The sequence below is a fragment of the Bos indicus genome, chromosome 13 (genome assembly GCF_029378745.1).
Source record: "Bos indicus isolate NIAB-ARS_2022 breed Sahiwal x Tharparkar chromosome 13, NIAB-ARS_B.indTharparkar_mat_pri_1.0, whole genome shotgun sequence".
NCBI classification, from domain to species: domain Eukaryota; kingdom Metazoa; phylum Chordata; class Mammalia; order Artiodactyla; family Bovidae; genus Bos; species Bos indicus.
Window position 1 is genome coordinate 63980736 of NC_091772.1, and position 20282 is coordinate 64001017.

The 20282-nt window shown below is 41.2% G+C and overlaps 1 protein-coding gene across 2 annotated transcripts in view; it reads right to left on the bottom strand.

Moving 5' to 3' along the window:
- PIGU (phosphatidylinositol glycan anchor biosynthesis class U) overlaps positions 1-20282 on the bottom strand; it is a 90694-nt gene that overhangs the window by 39542 nt on the left and 30870 nt on the right. For both annotated transcript variants that reach the window (XM_070801533.1, XM_070801534.1), the window contains one exon: positions 7485-7582. In XM_070801533.1, the coding sequence (XP_070657634.1) occupies positions 7485-7582 (98 nt within the window). The remainder of the gene's footprint in view (positions 1-7484; positions 7583-20282) is intronic.

Here is a 20282-nt window from a genome sequence, read left to right on the forward strand (position 1 = left end):
TAAAAATAGTAAGATTGCAATCTGAGCGTCAAGGATAATCACTGATACTGGGTTGGTCATTGTTTCTAGATCTTTCAGTGAATATAAACACACATACTCAAATACCTAGAGAAGCCAGGCATGTAACAAATGACTGAAGTGTAATAGAGATGAAGCATATGGACTGTGGAAAACTAAGGCGCTAAACTAAAAGCCAGATCTTCCAATTTTTCAAAAGAAGCCAGAAATATACATTTTAACATGAATTTTAAAAATAATGACAACGAATAATAGAATTAAACACTAAGGTTACATAAAACACATCTGTGGGACAGATGTGGTCCATGGGCTATGTGTACCTTTAACCTGAAAAATTAAACCAGTGTGTCATTATATCCTAGAAGTCACACCATTGCTAACACGTAAAAATATTTAGAGAACTAAGAGAATTCTCAGATTGCTTCAGGAAAAGCCAAACTATAATAAGGAAGGGGAGAAATGTATAATTATTGCCCTCCCCATTAACTCTCTAAAGTACAGGGAGAAAGGCATTTTTCTATACAGAAACTATTTTCTTTCTAGGACATGGTGAAAAAAGGAAAAAATCAGTAATCAGAAAAAACAAAACTCTCAAAGAGAACTGAAATCTAACAAAAGTCTTTATATCTAAGCTATTGAAATCTCAGGCTGAGACCCAGAAGATATATTTTACATGATTAGGTATATTAGAGGCAATAAAACTGGTAAAAAGTTTATTGCAAATGCATGATCAACCCCTTACCCTCATTTTCACCTGTTCCAAAAAGAAAGGAAGCTAAGAACACTGCCACCTCTACCTTGGTCACTCTCCTGGAAGCAGGAGAATGAACAGAAACTGGCTGGGAAAGGAGGAGTAAGAGGCGAAAATTCTAAACAAGGCCCTGCAGAAATCCTGGGGAAGTGCCCTGTTATCAAGAAAGACCTGGTTGGATTTGGCTTCTTTAGTACAAGCCAGTGCCACGTGATCTGCTCCAAGCTCCAGAAATATAGAAATCACAGGGTTAATTTTTCAGTTCAAAGACAAGAGAGGTCAGATTGCATGCATGCATGCTCAGTGGCTCTGTCATGTCCAACTCTTTGCATCTCCATGAACTGTAGCCCGCCAGGATCCTCTGTCCATGGGATTTTTCAAGCAAGAATACTGGAGTGGGGTTGCCATTTCTGCCTCCAGGGGTCAGATCAGATTAAAGCAAAAACCATAAGAACACTCAGAAGGTTATTTCACCCTGGTTTCTGTTATACCCTTTCAAAGAAAATAAGGACCTCAAACGCTCTAAGGAATCCCAAGCAAAAAGAAGGAAGGGAATAGAAACTTTCCTGACTGCACCAGGAACCTCCCTCTGTCGGCTTCACAGCTTCAGCCTTGAGGTCCTGTGCACTTGGCCCATCCTTCGCTGCAGCCTCTTGGTCCTGGGCGCTCTAGGGCTGTTTTCTTCTGCATGCGATCAGAGCATAACATTTTAAGCTTTTCTCTAATTTGGAAACTAGGCCCTAAGCCAAGGTCAGAGAAGAGTAAAGTTGGGGGAAGGGACCAGATGGGCTCAAACTACCATTCTCAGAAGTGACTCACCAGGGAGCCAGCTGCAGCATCCCCTGCCTTTGATCATGAAGCCTCTCTGCATCTCATGTAGGAAAGGGAAAAACAGCTTTGCCTCTGGCACTGATCAGACATGAGCATGTCCACCACCTGCCTCTTGTACCCTCTAGAAATACGACCAGCAGGATGGAGGCAGATCTGCAGTGTCAAAGGTGTAATTTCAAACTAATGCTTATAGTTCTTTTGACTCTAAAAAATGAATTATTTTCTCTTCTCCCTGTGCTGTGCTTAGTCACTCAATCATGTCTGACTCTTTGTGACCCCATAGACTGTAGCCTGCCATGCTCCTCTGCCCGTGGGGATTCTCTAGGCAAGAATACTGGAGTGGGTTGCCCACTCCTCCAGGGGATCCTCCCAACCCAGGGATCGAACCCAGGTCTCCCTCATTGCAGGTGGATTCTTACTGTCTGAGCCACCAGGGAAGCCCAAGAATACTGCAGTGGGTGGCCTATCCTTTCTCCAGGGGATCTTCCCAACCCAGGAATCAAACTGGGGTCTCCTGCATTGCAGGCAGATTCCTGAGCTACCAGGGAAGCCCTCTCTTCTCCCTATCACCTCACATATCTCCACACTGGTGACCATGTCCTTTTTAAGAACATTTAAATACTAATAACCATAACTAATATCTATTGAACTCATGTCATACTCTGTTCTACATACTAGACATGTATTAACCCTTTGCAGTAGCTACTACTGTATTATCTGCATTTTACAGATGAGGAAACTGAGACATACAGAAGTTAAGTAGTCACTTCCCAGGGTCACAGAGCTTATCAGAAGCCAAGCCAAGCCAACTTCAGAGCCTGTATTCTAATGTCTCTCCTTTGCATTATAAAATTCTCACATAGAAAAGTTGAAAAAATAATACAATAATCAACCAGATGGCTGTCATCTAGATTAAATATTAATACCCTGCTATATATAAACTTTTCTGTGTGTATGAATTTCCTACACATGACATTTCTCCCCCAAATATTCCTGCATATAGCTTCTAAAAATAAGGACATGCTCCTATATACTATAATACTCTTCTCAATCCAAGAAATCAACAATTTCCTATAATCATCTAATATCTAATCTATCTTCAAAAATATTCTGAATATCCTCCAAACATCTTTTATAACTATTTTTGCCAAACCAGAGTTCAATCAAGACTCACCCATTTCAGTCAATTACTGTCTCTTTCATCTAGAACAGTCCCTTCACTTTTTCTTTTTTATGACATTGACTTTTTGAAGAGATGTAGACCAGCTGTCTATATCTCTATATTTTGATTGTCCCATATTTTGGTTGGTCGAGTATTTCCTTCCATTGTTTAAATGATAGTATCATTTAACTTGTGCTTCTGCTCTTGTGGCTCAGACGGTAAAGCGTCTGCCTGCAATGTGGGAGACGCGGGTTCGATCCCTGGGTCAGGAAGATCCCGTGGAGAAGGAAATGGCAACCCACTCCAGTACTCTTACCTGGAAAATTCCATGGACTGAGGAGCCTGGTAGGCTACAGTCCATGGGGTCGCAGAGTTGGACACGACTGAGCGACTTCGCTTTCTTTCGCTTTTCTGCTCTTGTACTTCCTAAAAATCAGAAGTCATATCTAAAGGCTTAATCGAAGTAAACATTCTGGGTAAAAATACCTTGGAGGTGATGCTGTGTGCTCTGAACTGATGACATTATGAAGCCACATCATGTCAAGCCATTTCACCATAAGTGATGCTGAGCTGGATTACCTGGTTAAGGTGGTGACTGCCACAGCACTCCTTTGTAAAGATTCAATTTTCCCTTTGCTTTTAGCCAATAATTTAGAGGTAGGAGGGGGTACTATTATGGCACCATGAGGATGCAAATACTCTGTTCTCCAAAAAATCTTTCATCTAATGATTTTAGCATCCAATGATGTTCTTTGCTAGATTTAATCATTTCACTGATGATTACCCATTCTAGCCTTCCTTCTGCAGTTATAAGCTGGCAGTTTTCTGTAAAGAACTTTCCTTCATTAACTAGGGAAGAATTATAGCTCATTTTAAGAAGAAAGGGTAATTGCTTAGTTTTTTTCTTCTAAGTATTGATTTTCAGAGTAAAAAAAATTGATAAAAGAGCCATATTTAATGATGGCACGTGCATTTTTTTCTCTTCCCCCCTTTTCTGAGCATCACTATAGACACAGAGACTTTTCTTCAGTGTTTTACAATTACTTGCAGTAATTATTCTTTTGATACTCAGAATATAATAAATTTAGTCACATTTTTAAAATTATTATTAAAACAAACAACTCAATCAAAAACTGGGCAGAAGACCTAAAAAGACATCTCCTCAAAGAAGATGTACAGATGGCTGATAAACACATGAAAAGGTGCTCAACACTGCTCACTATTAGAGCAATGCAAATCAAAACTACAATGATGACCATGACCTCACACCGGTCAGAATGGCCATCATCAAAACATCTACAAACAATAAATGCTGGAGAGGATGTGGAGAAAAGGGAATCCTCTTGCACTGCTGGTGGGAATGTAAATTGATAAGAGTCACTATGGAGAACAGTATGGAGAGTTCTTTAAAGAAACTAGAAATAAAACTATCATATGACCCAGCAATCCCAGTACTGGGCATATACCCTGAGAAAACCATTCTTAAAGACACATGTACCCCAGTGTTCACTGTAGTACTATTTACAATAGCCAGGCCATGAAAGCAACCTAGATGTCCATCATCAAATGAATGGATAAAGAAGTTGTGGTGCATATATACAATGGAATATTACCCAGCCATAAAAATGAATAGATTTGAGTCAGTTCCAGTGAGGTGGATGAACCAAGAGCCTGTATTTGGTAACATATACATTACCATATGTAAAATAGACAGCCAGTGGGAATTTGCTGTATAATGCAGGGAGCTCAAACCCTTGCTCTGTGACAATCAAGAGGGGGTAGGATCAGGTGGGAGATGGGAGAGAGGTTCAAGAGGGAAGAGACATGTGTATACCTATGGCTGATTCATGTCAATGCATGGCAGAAACCAACACAACATTGCAAAGCAATTATCCTCCAATTAAAAATAAATAAATAATATTATTTTTATTTATTTGGCTGCATGGGTCTTAGTTGCAGTGTGTGGGATCTAGTTCCCTGATGAGGGACTGAACCTGGGTCCCCTGCATTGGAAGTGTAAAGTCTTAACCACTGGACCACCAAAGGAAGTTCCCCATTAGTCTTCAATACTATTTTGCTCTCCATCCATTAAGATGTACCAGTCGAGCCTGTGCCCTCACATAAATGACATAATCTCTCCTAGATGGATGGATGTGTCTATAGAGGGCTTTAAAAACTCTAGAAAAATATAACCTCAAAAGCAGATGTATCATTTTCCTGTGGTTATCAAATCCAATTCAATTAGGGGGATGAAAGGATTTTTAAGACTATCAGGTCTAACTACCCATCTGATGCTTACAGCTTTGCTACAGCTCCCCACTAGGTGGCCATTCAGTATGTAGCCTAAACACAGTGACCCACAGGAACTCAACTCACTTGAGGCATCCCAGGCTGTCCTAGACCTGCCTTATCCTGGGCTGCTTATGGTTCCCACCCTTCCTCATATTTAAACAAGTGGGTTTATTTCCCGGATGTCACTGGATTGATTTTCCAAATGTACTACTGTGCCTCACAAGGCCCTACTGCCTTTCAAGGCCACTTCATACACTTAGATAAAAACACATAAATATAGTATGTGTAATTTCTACATAAATGGGTCCTGTAGTTTATCTCACTCTTTCCAGTCCTGTTCACCACATATACAGAGCTGCCACACAGCCAATTCTACCTCCTAGAATTCTGCATCTAGTCCCTCATCTCTCCATTTCCCGTGACACTGATCTGGGCCCCTAGTCAAGCCCTCTGACTCGACCTAATACGATGGCCAAACTCTTCCCAACCTCAGCTCCTCCTCACTCCAATCCAACCCAGGCTGCTGCCAGAGCTGTCTTCCTTTAGGACTTCCTGCTCAGCAACCTTTATTAAAGGCTTTTTATCTGCAGAGTCTCCCAGAGTGTCTAGCATACTGACTCCGGATGCTCAGTCCATATTTGTGGAGGGAGGAGCTGAACAAAGTGACCGCTTGAGTAGCTAGACTCCATGACTCAGCCACACTGTCCACTGTTGTCAGGACAGAATTTCCTTGAGTTTTAAATAAGAGCTATTTTACATAACATAGTATTTAGTATTTGGCTTAACAAGCCACTTAAAATTTTTTGGTCAGTTCATGTGTCTCAGTAAATATACTTTTATAGTATTAATCTGATAAATAGTTGTACAGAAATTCTGGTTGCAATGCATTCTTTGTGGTGCTCAGATCTTCTAAAGAATAAACTGTAAATATGAAGCAAGAAAGGAAATAACCAACAACATACTGTTATGTAAGAAGATGTCTGCTTTCTACAAGAAGCTAGAAAGCAAGTCAAAGTAAAATAACTTCACAGGATGATGATATAGCTATTAAACTAATAATCATAAATCAAATTTGAAAAGCCAGTGCTGGTGGCCTGGGAGGAAGTGGTTCACTTTAGACGCTGATGGTGGCCCCACAGATTGGCTCCAGATTTCTGGTGAGCAGTGTGGTCTTGCATAAAAAAACTATAAAATTTCTCACACTTTTGGTGCTAAAAATTTAGCTGGAAGAACACACCTTAAGGAAATTAAATGTCTATACTACTTATATTAGTGACAACTAGGGCAGCTCTCAAATTCCCCAAATAGGAGAAAGACTAAGCTAACCATGTGCCACTGTACACATCAGCCAAAAGATACATGAGGAAGTCACTTAAAAGGACAAGCACACATGGCCTATTTCAGTAAACAGAGGTACACCCTCAGTTTCAGCAACAGTTGCACAGAAATTTTATAATTAAGAACAAGGGTTCTGAAAACAGACATTTCTTGGTTTGAATCATGGCATTGCCCTCCATACCCTTTCATGAAATGTTTCCTTCTAAGAATGGATTTGGAACCATGCAGGACCTGTAAGCAGCTACTTGCTCTTGAGGAGATGTGTATATTCTTACTTGAGTAGAAAAGACAGATGCTTAAGAGCAGGCTCTGCCCAAGCTCACATCTCAGCAGTCACTTGCTGGCCATGTGACCTCAGGCAAGTGATTAAACTGCCATACATTCTAGCTGCAATGTATGTGTCTAATATCATTACTAGTAGATGAATACACAGCTTATAATATGACCGACCTGTTAAAGTTCTTCTGTGGTTGAAATGAGATGAAGCCTGGAGAGTGCTCAGCATAGTGACCAACAAGTAGTAAGTTCTCAGTAAATATTAGCAGTTTGCATTCTTCAACTAAACTACTGATCTCCCACTATGGTCCAGGCATTGCATCAGGTACACCCACAACATTAAATTCGTAAGAACCTTACAAAGGCAGTGTTGTTATAAAAAAAAAAAGTTAAAGAAATGGGCTCAGAGAAGGATCTGTGAATATTAGGCAAAAAAAAAAAAAGAATGCAAGGATCCCAATTACAAACATAAAAATGAAATGCACTGATACATTTGCAATGATATGTATAATTAGAACATAATGATCACTGGGGGTTCCCTGATAGCTCAGATAAAGAACCTGCCTGCAATGCAGGAGACTTGGGTTTGATCCCTGGATCAGGAAGATTCCCTGGAGAAGGAAATGGCTACCCAAGGGTTCACTTTGTTTAAAGTTAGTCAAGTTTCTTTGTGTTTTCAAGGAGAAGCAAGCAAATGTGAACTGGAGACGCAGTCCCACAGCCTTTATTGTGCCATGCCCTTCTTTCCCCTAAGCAAGGACCATGCTGTGTATTAAAGGTCACCTGAGTGTTGGCTTCTGACCAGCAAGTGCTTACCTGGAGGAGATAGAGGAGTCCTGGGACAAACAAGGTGAGTGGGTACAGAGACTGGTACGTTGCTAAGGCAAGAAAGATAGCACTGAGGAGGGCACTACCTGTAAAAAGAAATAAATACATGGACTAATCCAGGCACATCGATTAGGATTCAATTCAACCAGTCCCCCCAAACAAGAAACTTCCAATAACTGCTGTCAAATAATCTGTCAAATGTCTCCTTGGTGCCTAAGATGTATGCAAACTCACAAGAGTGAGAACTTCTTGGCTTAATTTCTAATAAAAGGAAACCAAGAAACTCAAAACCACTTACCTTTAACAACACCACAGGTATATTTCTTGTAAAATTTTCAGACCCAGAAAAATTTTACAAAACTTCAGCCCAAAGATGAATAAAAAGATCTAGTCTGTTAACACCCATGTCCTATTTAACTAAACAGTTTATTAAGCTTACAGTTATTGCTTATGAGATTCAGAGCTGTGAAACCTATACTTTTTTGGGGGGTCGCAATGGGCAGCATGCAGGACCTTTGTTCCCCAACCAGGGATCAAACCTGGACCCCCTCAGTGGAAGCATAGAGCCCTAACCACTGAATCACCAGGGAAGTCCCTGAAACCTATACTTTTGATTGTTGCAACACTCCATCACTATTTTTATAATATCCTTTCCTTTTATATATGCTTTTTATTTTTTCAGATTAAAATATATTTATCTTTATTAATATTCTACATAAAATGGGCCGCTATTCTCTATTCTCTACATAAAATGGGCCACTATGGAATTACTAAATATGATGTTATAAGGAATTTTCAATGACATGGAGATATACTTATACCATTCTATTAATTGAAGATCATAAAAGAGATACATGCTATAACCTCTTTAAAAAATATACATAAATATATTTTTAAAAAACCTAAGTGGTTAGGCCACAAATTTCAGTGTTTTCCTCTGGGTGGTTGGATTATGGTGATTTTTCATTTTTGCTTCTCTGTATTTTCTAAACTTCCTAGATCCTTTGTTTTTGTCTTCAGAAAAAAAACAGATATCTTGTCTCCCAAGGTAATAGAAAAGAAAGCAAAAATAAACAAATAGAACCTAATCAAATTTATAAGCTTTTGTACAGCAAAGGAAATCATAAACAAAACAAAAAGACAACCTACGGACTGGGAGAAAATATTTCTAAATGATACAATTGACAAGGGATTAATTTCCAAAATATATAAACAGCTCACACAATTTAATAACAAAAAAAAAACCCAATCAAAAAATGAGCAGAAGACTTATACAGATATTTCTCCAAAGAAGACATACAAATGACCAACAAACACATGTATGGAGGTTCCTTAAAAAGCTAAAAAATAGAGTTGCCATATAATCCAAAAATCCCACTTCTGGGTGTGTATCTGGAGAAAACTCTGATTCAAAAAGATACATGCACTCCAATATTAACAGCAGCACTATTTACAAGACATGGAAACAACCTAAATGTCCACCAACAGATAAATAAGGAAAGAAGATGTGGTATATACACTCAACAGAATACTACTGAGCCATAAGAATGAAATAACGCCATTTGCAGCAACATGGATGGACCAAGAGATGATCATCTAAGTTAGAAAGACGAATACCATACGATATCATTTATATGTGGAATCTAAAATATGACACGAATGAACTTATTTATGAAACAGAAAGACACACAGACACAGAAAACTAACTTACTGTTACCAAAGAGGGAAAAGGGATGACAGAGGGTTAAGTTAGGACTTTGAGATTAGCAGATACAAACTACAACACTGTAAATCAATTATACTTCAGTTTAAAAAAAACTAGATGGATGTAAGAAAAAACTGATATATATTTTTAAAAACCAAGTAGCTATTGCCTTTCAGATGGTTTAAGATAAAGGAATACCCTAAAATCAAAGCTAGAGATACCTAGTTTACCACAGAGATTCGACAGTGGCCCAGAAATCAGTAGAGATCAAATGATGGTCCAAGGCTGGTATCTATAACGGTAATATTTCATCAAATAATGTTGCTCGTGGTCACTCTTATTAGTGTGGGGTCAACTTTTACTGAAAAGAAAACAGACATCCTCTCAAAGGTGTTTCATAAAAGAAGGAACTATTCACTCCACTCAGTCTAGGGAATTTTACCCTCTCCCAACTCAGCTCCAGAAATAAACAGAAGGAGCTGTTCCATAGGACTTTTCTGCCCACTAATGTGGTCTACGCATAGTGGTTTGACTTGCGTTTTTTTTTTTTTTTTTTTTATGGTACAAAAGTGATAAGCATTCAGCAGAAACCATACTTCTAATTTTGAATATTCTTTTTCCCCAGACTAGTGATGGTGAGCAGCAGCAGCCGCAGCTCCCAGTCAACCAGTCAATCTCGAGGTTAATCAATCAACACACTTGCATCCATTCAACTATTCTGCTTTTCACTTTCAGCACAGATTCAATAAATTGCATGAATATTCAACACTTTATTATAAAATAGGCTTTGTGTTGGATGATTTTGCCCACCCAACTGTAGGCTCATGTAGGTGTCCTGAGCACATGTAAGGTAGGCTAGGTTAAACTAAGCTACAATGTTCAGTAGGTGAGGTGTACTCAATGTAGCTTTGACTTAGGATATGTTCAACCTGTGATGGGTTTACTGGGACATAACTTCATTATAAATCAAGGAAGATCTATACTTGGAACATCTGAGAGCCACCTTGGAAGAGGGAGGGTTATGAAAGTGACTACTTCACTGGAGAGTGATGGAGAAAATAACTTTGGGTGCTCCACACTTCAAGCCAATGAAATTCACCAGCTGAAAACAATTCCTCGTTGAAAGAAAGTGGAAAGAAAAGAGGAAGCTGGAAGTAAAAGACCAGGGACAGAACCCTATAGAATGGGCTGCTGCTGCTGCTGCTAAGTCGCTTCAGTTGTGTCTGACTCTGTGCGACCCCATAGACGGCAGCCCACCAGGCTCCCCCATCCCTGGGATTCTCTAGGCAAGAATACTGGAGTGGGTTGCCATTTCCTTCTCCAATGCATGAAAGTGAAAAGTCAAAGTGAAGTCGCTCAGTTGTGTCCGACTCTTAGCCGACCCCATGGACTGCAGCCTACCAGGCTCCTCCACCCATGGGATTTTCCAGGCAAGAGTACTGGAGTGGGGTGCCATTGCCTTCTCCAATAGAATGGGCTATTGTTGACTAATGCCAGCATGACGGCCTATATCCACGGTACTTATAATTATGACTGAGCAGGGACAGATCGTGCCCAGCCAAGCTATGTTACCAGCAGAGGCCCCCACACAGCTAGAACCAGAACTGGGTCAATTCTAAGATAGGGAGATGGTAGTGGTGGGCAAGGTCCTATTCTGGAGTCCAACAGCTAGGGGGACTCAGAATTCCTTGACCAGGGCAAAAAGGTGAATGATATTTTGTGGGAAACCAGCAAAGAAAGGGGAAAAGCTGGAATGAACTTTTGGGGAAAAAAAAAAAGTTTAGCTGTGTCAGGTCTTAGTTGCAGCATGCAGGATCTTTCATTGTGGCAAACAGGCTTCTCTCTAGCTGCAGAGCATTGTCGGCTCAGTAGTTGCGGTGGCATGGGCTTAGTTGCCCCTCGGCACATGGGATCTTAGTTCCCTGATCAGGGATAGAACCTGTGTCCCCTGCACTGGAAGGTGTATTCTTAACCACTGGAGCACCAAGGAAGTCCCAAGAACTTTTAAATTTAACACTGTTTTCTACAGAGATTAATGGCCCTGGGAGTGAGAAGAGGCCCAAGGGTCTGTTAACAGAGGAGGGGTAATGTTTCAACTCCATTCATTCTTACAAATGTGGTGAAAACAAACACATGGCTTTCACCCCCTCTCTCCCCCAAGAGACTCCAGGGAGTGAAAGAAACAAAGCCACCTTCTGCCCTAAGCACCCGAGATCAGTAATTATTTGTCTGGAGCAGCTAACTATTTATAAGGCCCAATAGAGAAGAAACTGCCCCAAGCTAAAGAATGGATTTGTGAGTTTTAGAATACTTGCTTCCAAGATCAGGAAGAAGCAGTCTTTCTCCTTCGATGAAATAATTAGGAAGGAAAAATCTGTTCCTTCCGCTAGTCCCTCTACCAGTATGCGGCACCAGCAGCTCTCTGGACATTGCAGCTCTTCTTCAACCCTCCTGCTCTCACAATCTTACCACCAGTCACCACGCCCCACTGACCCACCTCTGGAATAGCCATCACTGCAATTCGCACTCTTATCTTCTCTCACCAGTTTTTAGCAGGTTCTTCTTCCTTCTCAGGGGTCTCCCCACCTCCCTCCCATCCAATCCATCCTGGTACAGAAGTACCAGAAGGAAACGCCTAAAAGACAGTTTAGATTGTGACAAGCCCCTCTTAAAAGACTTCTCAGGGTTCTATTTCATCTATCAGATTATGTCCAAACAGCAGCAAACAAGACCCTTCAACGAGAACTTCCCTGGAGGCCCCGTGGCTAAGACTCCATACTCCTAATGCAGGGGGCCCGGGTTTGATCCCTGGTCAGAGAACTAGATCCCACATGCCCCAACTAGAAGTTCCCATGCTGCAAGTAAAGATCCCACATGTAGCTATGAAGATAGAAGATCCTGTGCACCACAACTAAGTCCTGGCTCAGCCAAATAATTAATTAATTAATTTTTAAAAAGACCCTTCACTATCTGGGTCTTATTTCCCGAGCTTCATCTCTCACCATCCCTACACATCCTCTGTTCTTCAGCTACACTGGATCATTCCCCAGTGTCTAAAAACATCATGCCCTTTCATTCTTCTGTGTCCGTTCTCAGGCTATTTCTTAGCTGTCCTTCTCTGTCCTCCTTCTAGTACAGACCCATCCTGTAGTGACCAGTTGAAATGTTACTTCCTCTATGAGGCTTAAGCAGAGATGCTAATGACAGTCAAGTATAGCTACCATTTACCCATCACTTACTAGGGGCTAGGCACCTATCCTCTGTATGTCAAAGCTCTTTAGGTGAAGAAACCAAGGTACAGAAACAAAGATAATGTATCACGTTAAGTAATGGGATCACTCAGCTGATTCCAGTGCCCATTTTCTTACTCATTCAACACTCTCATTCAGCACTGACACTCTTCTAATAATTTGCTAATATTTTTCTCTCATGTGTCTGTGAGTTAATCAAAGACAATAAACCTCTCTTAACTTAGAATCTCTAGCATCTTAGTACAATACCTCACCCACATGGTGAATGAATGAATATCATTCAGTGATACATGTGAAATCCTTTTTATTTTTGTAATTATCTTGTTTTTATTTGGCTGCACTGTGCAGCTTGTGGGATTTTAGCTCCTGGACCAGAGATCAAACCCACACCCTCCAAAGTGAAAGGGCAAAGTCCTAACCATTGGACCACCAGGAAGTTCCCCTGAAAACTTTTTTTAAAATCTTAGGAGAAAATCAATTTCCTTTTTTTTTTTTAATTGAGATTTAATTGACATATAACATTACATAAGTTTTAGATGTACAGCATAATGATTTGATATTTCTACATATTGTGAAATGATCACCTTAAGTCTAATTGAGACCAATGTTCTTGAGAAAGGAAAACTTATGAAGTATAGAATACAGAGTAATGAAACATGTAGTGTTAGTCATTCAGTCATATCTGACTCCTTGCGATCCCATGGACTGTAGCCCTCCAGGCTCTTCTGTCCACAGAATTCTCCAGGCAAGAATACTGGAGTGGGTTGCCATTCCCTTCTCCAGGGGATCTTCCCAACCCAGGGATTGAACCCAGGTCTCCTGCATTACAGGCAGATTCTTTACCATCTAAGCCATAAGCCGCTTACCATAGATTCTGACTTTTAAATAAAACAGACCCTGCAGAATAGCAGTTGAGGACCTGTGGCAGGCGGCCAGCACAGAGGATGTGGAGCAAACTATTATAAGACTGAGGCCTCTGGTCTGGGGGCAGAAACGTGGTCCTGCAATAGTCAGGAGCCTGGTGTGTGGGAGGCTAGGGCATGTGTGGATGGGGCACACGCACAGTCTGAGCAACAGTGAGGGGGGAGAGTGGAGGCACACGAGAGACTCAGACAGGGCTGACATGGTTTTTTAAAAAAACTAGAAGAGGCAAGAAGAGTGAATTAGGAAGGCAGGAGGATGGTATGTGCTTGGGACAGGGTCAGGAAAGATAAAAATAAAAGGTGTCTTCAAATATTTTAGACACTCTTGAGAGTCCCTTGGACTGGCAGGAGATCAAACCAGTCAATCCTAAAGGAAATCAACCCTGAATATTCATTGGAAGGACTGATGCTGAAGCTACAATCTTTTGGCCACCTGATGCAAAGAGCCAACTCACTGGAAAAGACCCTGATGCTGGGAAAGACTGAGGGCAGGAGAAGAGGGCTGAAGAAAGTGAGATGGTTGGATGGCATCACTGACTCAACAGACATGAGTTTGAGCAAACTCTGAGAGACAGTGAAGGACAGGGAAGGCTAGCATGCTGCAGTCCATGGGGTCACAAAGAGTCGGACACAACTCAGAGACAGAACAACAACAATACAATATGCAAACGTTTCTGGAGTGCCAGTTCTATGCCAAGCCTGTGCTGAGTGCGGAAGACTGATGACTCAGATAGTTTCTGTCCTGAGGGAGCTCCCAGTAAACAATGACAAAATATGGGAGGAAAGTACGGTGCAAGTATTCAGAATCCATTAGGAGAAGATGACACCTGAGTTTTAAACAATGAGTAGGTGAGGCCTGGCAGTCCAAGGGAACAGCAATTACACAGGCAGGAGGGTGAGGGGAAGAATGGTATACTGGGGGTGGAGGGATGAGGATCGTAATTAGCTCAACATGGCAAAACAGAGTTGGAAGGAGTGGCTGGAAGAGGGTGCAAAAGGGACTTTTGTGAATGTTGGTAACATCCTGTTTCTTAATATGTTGGTTACTCATCATCTTATGAAAAGTCATTCAACTGTACACTAATGATTTGTGCTCTTTTCTGTATGTTGTACTTCAACAAAAAGTTATAATCTAAGAAGTCTCAGCAAGGGACTTCCCTGGTGGTCCAGTGCTTAAGACTGTGCTTCCGGTGCAAGAGGCAGGGATTCAATCCCTAGTCGGAGAACTAAGACCCCACATGCCATGCAGTGTGGCCAAAAAAAGTCTCAGCAAGCAAGTAGGTAGGGGTCAAATCAAGGAAGGCTTAGCTTGCACAATCATTCAAGAACATGTCTACAAGCCTGGGCATGGTATTTCAAATAATAATGAAGTGGCAGCCTCATTTGGGCAAGAGCTAGGGCATACTGCTCATCTAACCAGGACAAACTATACCAAGAAGACTGAATTAAAAAAAAAAAAAGAGAGATAATTGCTACCATTTATCTGCTAGAATGGCCCAGATACTCAGGCACTAGGTTTTCTGTACCAGCTCTAGTCTTTGGCCTTATCATAAGAATATTAAAGTAAATGAGTCAACTGTATACATGCACTGGCTGCAGGAAATTTTATTATCTAGCCAATCGAGCTTTGACTATGTTTTCCAAGCCTCTATTTGTTTCAGCGTGAAGGCCAAAACAAGCCTTGGCAAGACCTGGGCTAACACTCTGCCTCCAGAGACTGTACTTTGAAGGGATCTGGGCCTGGGTCAGGGGCAGAGCTATAGGACAGTGCAGGAATGTCGATGAGGTGGGGCTGTGGGGGCTCGTTCAAGATGTGGAATTCAAGTAGAATGAGCAGAGACTGGGACACAAACAGAATAGAATAGTCTATTCTGTACTAGAATAGGCAATGGGACAGACTGGAATGTGGTCAAAAGGACTGAGGTCCCAAGGACATTCAGAAGAGGAAGTTGCACTAGGACCTGAACAGCAAGCGAGACAACTGGGCAGGAGGAGGGGCTGGGGCCTGGCTCAACGTTCCAGCCTCCCCGCCCAGTATTCTTTCGACAGTGCAGGCTTTCTCAGAGTGGTCCATCCATATTGGTGATGATGACGACGATAATTCACTGAGCATATATTCTGTTCCAATCACAACTATAAGCACTTTAAACCTATTAAGTCATTTAGTCCTTCCAATAATTCCATGAAGTGGGTACTATTTCTATCCCCATTCTACACATAAGTCAACTGAAGGACAGAGATGTTATTGGCCAAGGGGTCCCAAACTGGTGAACAGTAACAGAATATGAACCAAGACAGTCGCATTCCAGAGCCCCTAGTCTTTTAACTGCATCACTATGCTACCTTCTTGACCTCAGTCCATGACTGTATTATTAACATTACAACAGAGCAACAGGCAACTAACATCACAATAGGCAACTATTGGGTTTTTGTTTCTTGTTTGAAACTTAAAGTGAAAGTGAAGTCGCTCAGTCATGTCTGACTCTTTGGGACCCCATGGACTGTAGCCTACCAGGCTCCTCTGTCCATGGGATTTTCCAGGCAATAGTAATAGAGTGGGTTGCCATTTCCTTCTCCAGAGGATCTTCCCAACCCAGAGATTGAACCCAGGTCTCCCGCACTGTAGACAGATGCTTTACCAGGGAAGTCCTAAAGCTCCAGTGAAGTTTCTTGTTTATTCCTCCACTAATCCATGAGGCTGATCTTATCTGTGTGATCAAACCGAAGCTCTAGAGGCTGTGTGATTTGCCTGAGGCCTCAGCACTGGTAAGGCCTCAGCACAAACAGGTTTCGAAGTTGGGTTGATCTGACAAAATCCCAGGCTGGTTCATCCTAGGGTCCTTGGGCCTGTGAAAAGGTTACCGAGAGGAACCGCATACGGAAGTGATGGGTTCATCAGGGCTCAGGATCACCACTCTGCCATGTTCTTCCAGGGCTCCAGGAAGAGACCCTCTCCTTTTAACCTTCTCCCAGTCCTTTCCAGAAGACTCAAGGAGAACCTGTCTATCCTGAGGGGTCTTTTAAATAGGAAGATAATATTAAGAGTAACAATCAGCACCACCATTTACTGAGCATCCAGTACCTGCCCCTATACTACACTGTTTCACATTACCATCTCATTCATTCTTTATGTTCCCTTTACACAGTAGAGATTGTTTCAGTCCCCATGTTATAGACAAGGAAACTGAGGCCCCAAACAGTTAAGTCACTTACTTGAGGTGATACTGTCAGGAAGGGCTGGAGCTACAATTAGCCACCAGGTCTGTCTCACTAAAAAAAATGCACAACCTAAAAAGTTGAGATTTATATTTTATTTGGTGGACAAGACTGAGGACTTAAGCTTGAGACAAACCATCTCAGATAGCTCTCAGAGACTGCTTCCGAAGAAGTAAGGGAAGAGCCAGGATATATAGCAGTTTTTTTGTTTTAAACTTTATTTTGTATTAGGGTATAGCTGATTAACAATGTTGTGATAGTCTCAGGTGAACAGTGAAGGGACTCAGACATGAATATACATGTACCCTATAGTAGTTTTTGCAACAAAGACCAGGTAATTTGAACATCAAAAGTCTCCTGTTAATGAAAGAAAACTATATACCTCAAGTTAAGGAATTTAGCACTTTTCTTAAAAAAAGCAGATGCAAGAGTCTCACTGAAATCATTCCTTTGATATGCACCTCAGCTACCTGGGTGGGGACATTCTCACCCTGAGTCTCCTCAGGGTACACTGTCTGGGGGTAAGGGGGGAAAAGGGGGAGAGTGGCTGCAGCACTGGCCACCAGATGGGTCATCCTGTTTCTATCCTGAGTTCTTTCTGGATTCACTTTCAGGGCAGCTGGAATGTGATGGCTTGAGGGCTGCAACACCCTTTATTTTCTGATTTTGAAGGCAACATTTTTTGTTGACATCTGTCTGACATCAGAAGAGCCTGAGCTCTTACTCTGGACTACCTCTGGTAGTACTGATCTTTCTTTTCCCTTGGGAAGCAAGTGCTGTCATCCAGGCCTCTTTTGGTGGAATAAGGACAGTTGGAAGGGTCCTTAGGCAGCAAACCTCAGGAATTTCCAGTCTGGAGCATCTCACTGTGGACAAACAACCACAGTGAACAGGCAGGATACCTATTAACATGTTTGTTTTCCTTGTGAAAACCTAATGAAGACAACTTCAGAGGGATGGAGTATTTTAACTAGCTCACAGATAGGCAGAGTACTCCTTCACCAAAGCTCCAACCTCTGAACTGAAACCAAAGCCACTTCACTAAACTAATATCAACCCTGCCTACAGACCTGAGTTTCCAGGCCAACACCCCAACAAGGACATCACAATACACTGGCCTGGACCTTGTTGTGGCCTGTGGCTCTTGACGTATCCCAGACAACCCTGGCCTGACACACAGGAAGTCAAGGGAGGGCAAGAAGGAGTCAAGGGGACAAAGCAAATGAGGCCACTCCCTTCTGAGGGGACACCTGCTCCATCAAAGTCTGGGAAGACAGATACTAAGTTAACTTCCACGGTCCCTCGTCAATTAAGTTACTTTATTTTAAATTATGTGCTCATTAAAGAAACTTGGAGGAAGAAACAAAAATTACTCATGAACTTACTCTACTAGAAACAAGTACTACTCTTTTGGAATCTGTTTTCTATTTGTGCTGTGGTTTTCACATAGTTGAGACTATATTTTATTAAAATATATAATTTTGTACTCAGTTTTAAAAAATAAATGTACTCTCACATAATGTAGAATTATTATTAAATATGTGCATGGGTAAATTGTATTTTCTTTAATTACATGGGCAAATATGTTTTACTCAGTCATTCCTCTATTTTGAAGTAGTTTCCAATTTTTCTATTATAAATAATCCTTAATTAATGACTTTGTATCATAAAACCTGGTCTATAATTCTGCATTATTTTGGAATTAGGTTATCAAAACTAAAATTCATTAAAGTACAAACATTTTACTGCCAAATTGCTTCTCAAGAGGGTTGTACCAATTTATAAGTCAACTTGAGATGTGGGAAAATGCCAATTTGACAGCACTTTGCCAGCACTGAGAATTATCTTCTAAAATCTTTGCCAATTTGAAAGGGAATAAAAAAAGCCACTTCTCTCTCTGTGTTTTCAATTTGCTTTGCTTTATTAGTTATCTAATAATTAATATCTGAGGTTATTGATTTCTCCCTGCAACCCTGATTCCAGTTTGTGCTTCATCCAGCCCAGCATTTCACAGGACGTACTCTGCATAGAAGTTAAATAAGCAGGGTGACAATATACAGCCTTGATGTACTCCTTTCGCAATCTGGAACCAGTCTATGTCTAGTCCTAACTGTTGCTTCTTAACTTGCATACAGATTTCTCAGGAGGCAGGTCAGATGGTCTGGTAGTCCCATCTCTTTCAGAATTTTTCACAGTTTGTTGTGATCCACACAGTCAAAGGCTTTGGCATAGTCAATAAAGCAGAAGTAGATATTTTTTCTGGAACTCTCTTGCTTTTTTGATGATCCAATGGATGTTGGCAATTTGATTTCTGGTTCCTCTGCCTTTTCTAAATCCAGCTTGAACATCTGGAAGTTCACAGTTCACGTATTATTGAAGCCTGGCTTGGAGGATTTTGAGCATTACTTTGCTAGAATGTGAGATGAGTGCAATTGTGCGATAGTTTGAACATTCTTTGGAATTGCCTTTCTTTGGGATTGGAATGAAAACTGACCTTTTCCAGTCCTGTGGATACTGCTGAGTTTTCCAACTTTGCTGGCATAATTGAGTGCAGCACTTTCACAGCATCATCTTTTAGGATTTGACACAGCTCAACTGGAATTCCATCACCTCCACTAGCTTTGTTCGTAACAATGCTTGCTAAGGCCCGCTTGACTTCACACTACAGGATGTCTGGCTCTAGTTGAGTGATCACACCATCGTGGTTATCTGGGTCATGAAAATCTTTTTTGTATAGTTCTTCTGTGTATTCTTGCCACCTTTTCTTAATATCTTCTGCTTCTGTTAGGTCCTTACCATTTCTGTCCTTTATTGTGCCCATATTGTGAAATATTCCCTTGGTATCTCTAATTTTCTGACGAGAGCTCTGGTCTTTCCCATTCTATTGTTTTTCTTGCATTGATCACTGAGGAAGGCTTTCTTATCTCTCCTTGCTATTCTTTGGAACTCTGCATTCAAATGGATATATCTTTCTTTTTCTCCTTTGCCTTTAGCTTCTCTTCTTTTCTCAGCTATTTGTAAGGCCTCCTCAGATAACCATTTTGTCTTTTTGCATTTCTTTTTCTTGGGGATGGTCTTGATCCCTGCCTCCTGTATAAGGTCACTAACCTCCGTTCATAGTTCTTCAGGCACTCTATCAGATCTAATCCCTTGAATCTATTTGTCACTTCCACTGTATAATCATTAAGGGATGTGATTTAGGTCATACCTGAATGGTCCAGTGGTTTTCCCTATTTTCTTCAATTTAAGTCTGAATTTGGCAATAAGGAGTTCATGATCTGAGCCACAGTCAGCTCCCAGTCTTGTTTCGCTGATTGTATAGAGCTTCTCCATCTTTGGCTGCAAAGAATATAATCAATCTGATTTTGGTATTGACCATCTGGTGATGTCCGTATGTAGAGTCTTCTCTTGTGTTTGTGGAAGAGGGTGTTTGCTATGACCAGTGCATTCTCCTTGCAAAACTCTGTTAAGCCTTTGCCCTGGTTCATTCTGTACCCCAAGGCCAAATTTCCCTGTTACTCCAGGTATCTCTTGACTTCCTACCTTTGCATTCCAGTCCCCTATAATGAAAATGACATCTTTTTTGAGTGTTACTTCTAGAAGGTCTTGTAGGTCTTCATAGAACCATTCAACTTCAGATTCTTCAGCATTACTGGCTGAGGCACAGAGTTGAATTACTGTGATATTGAAC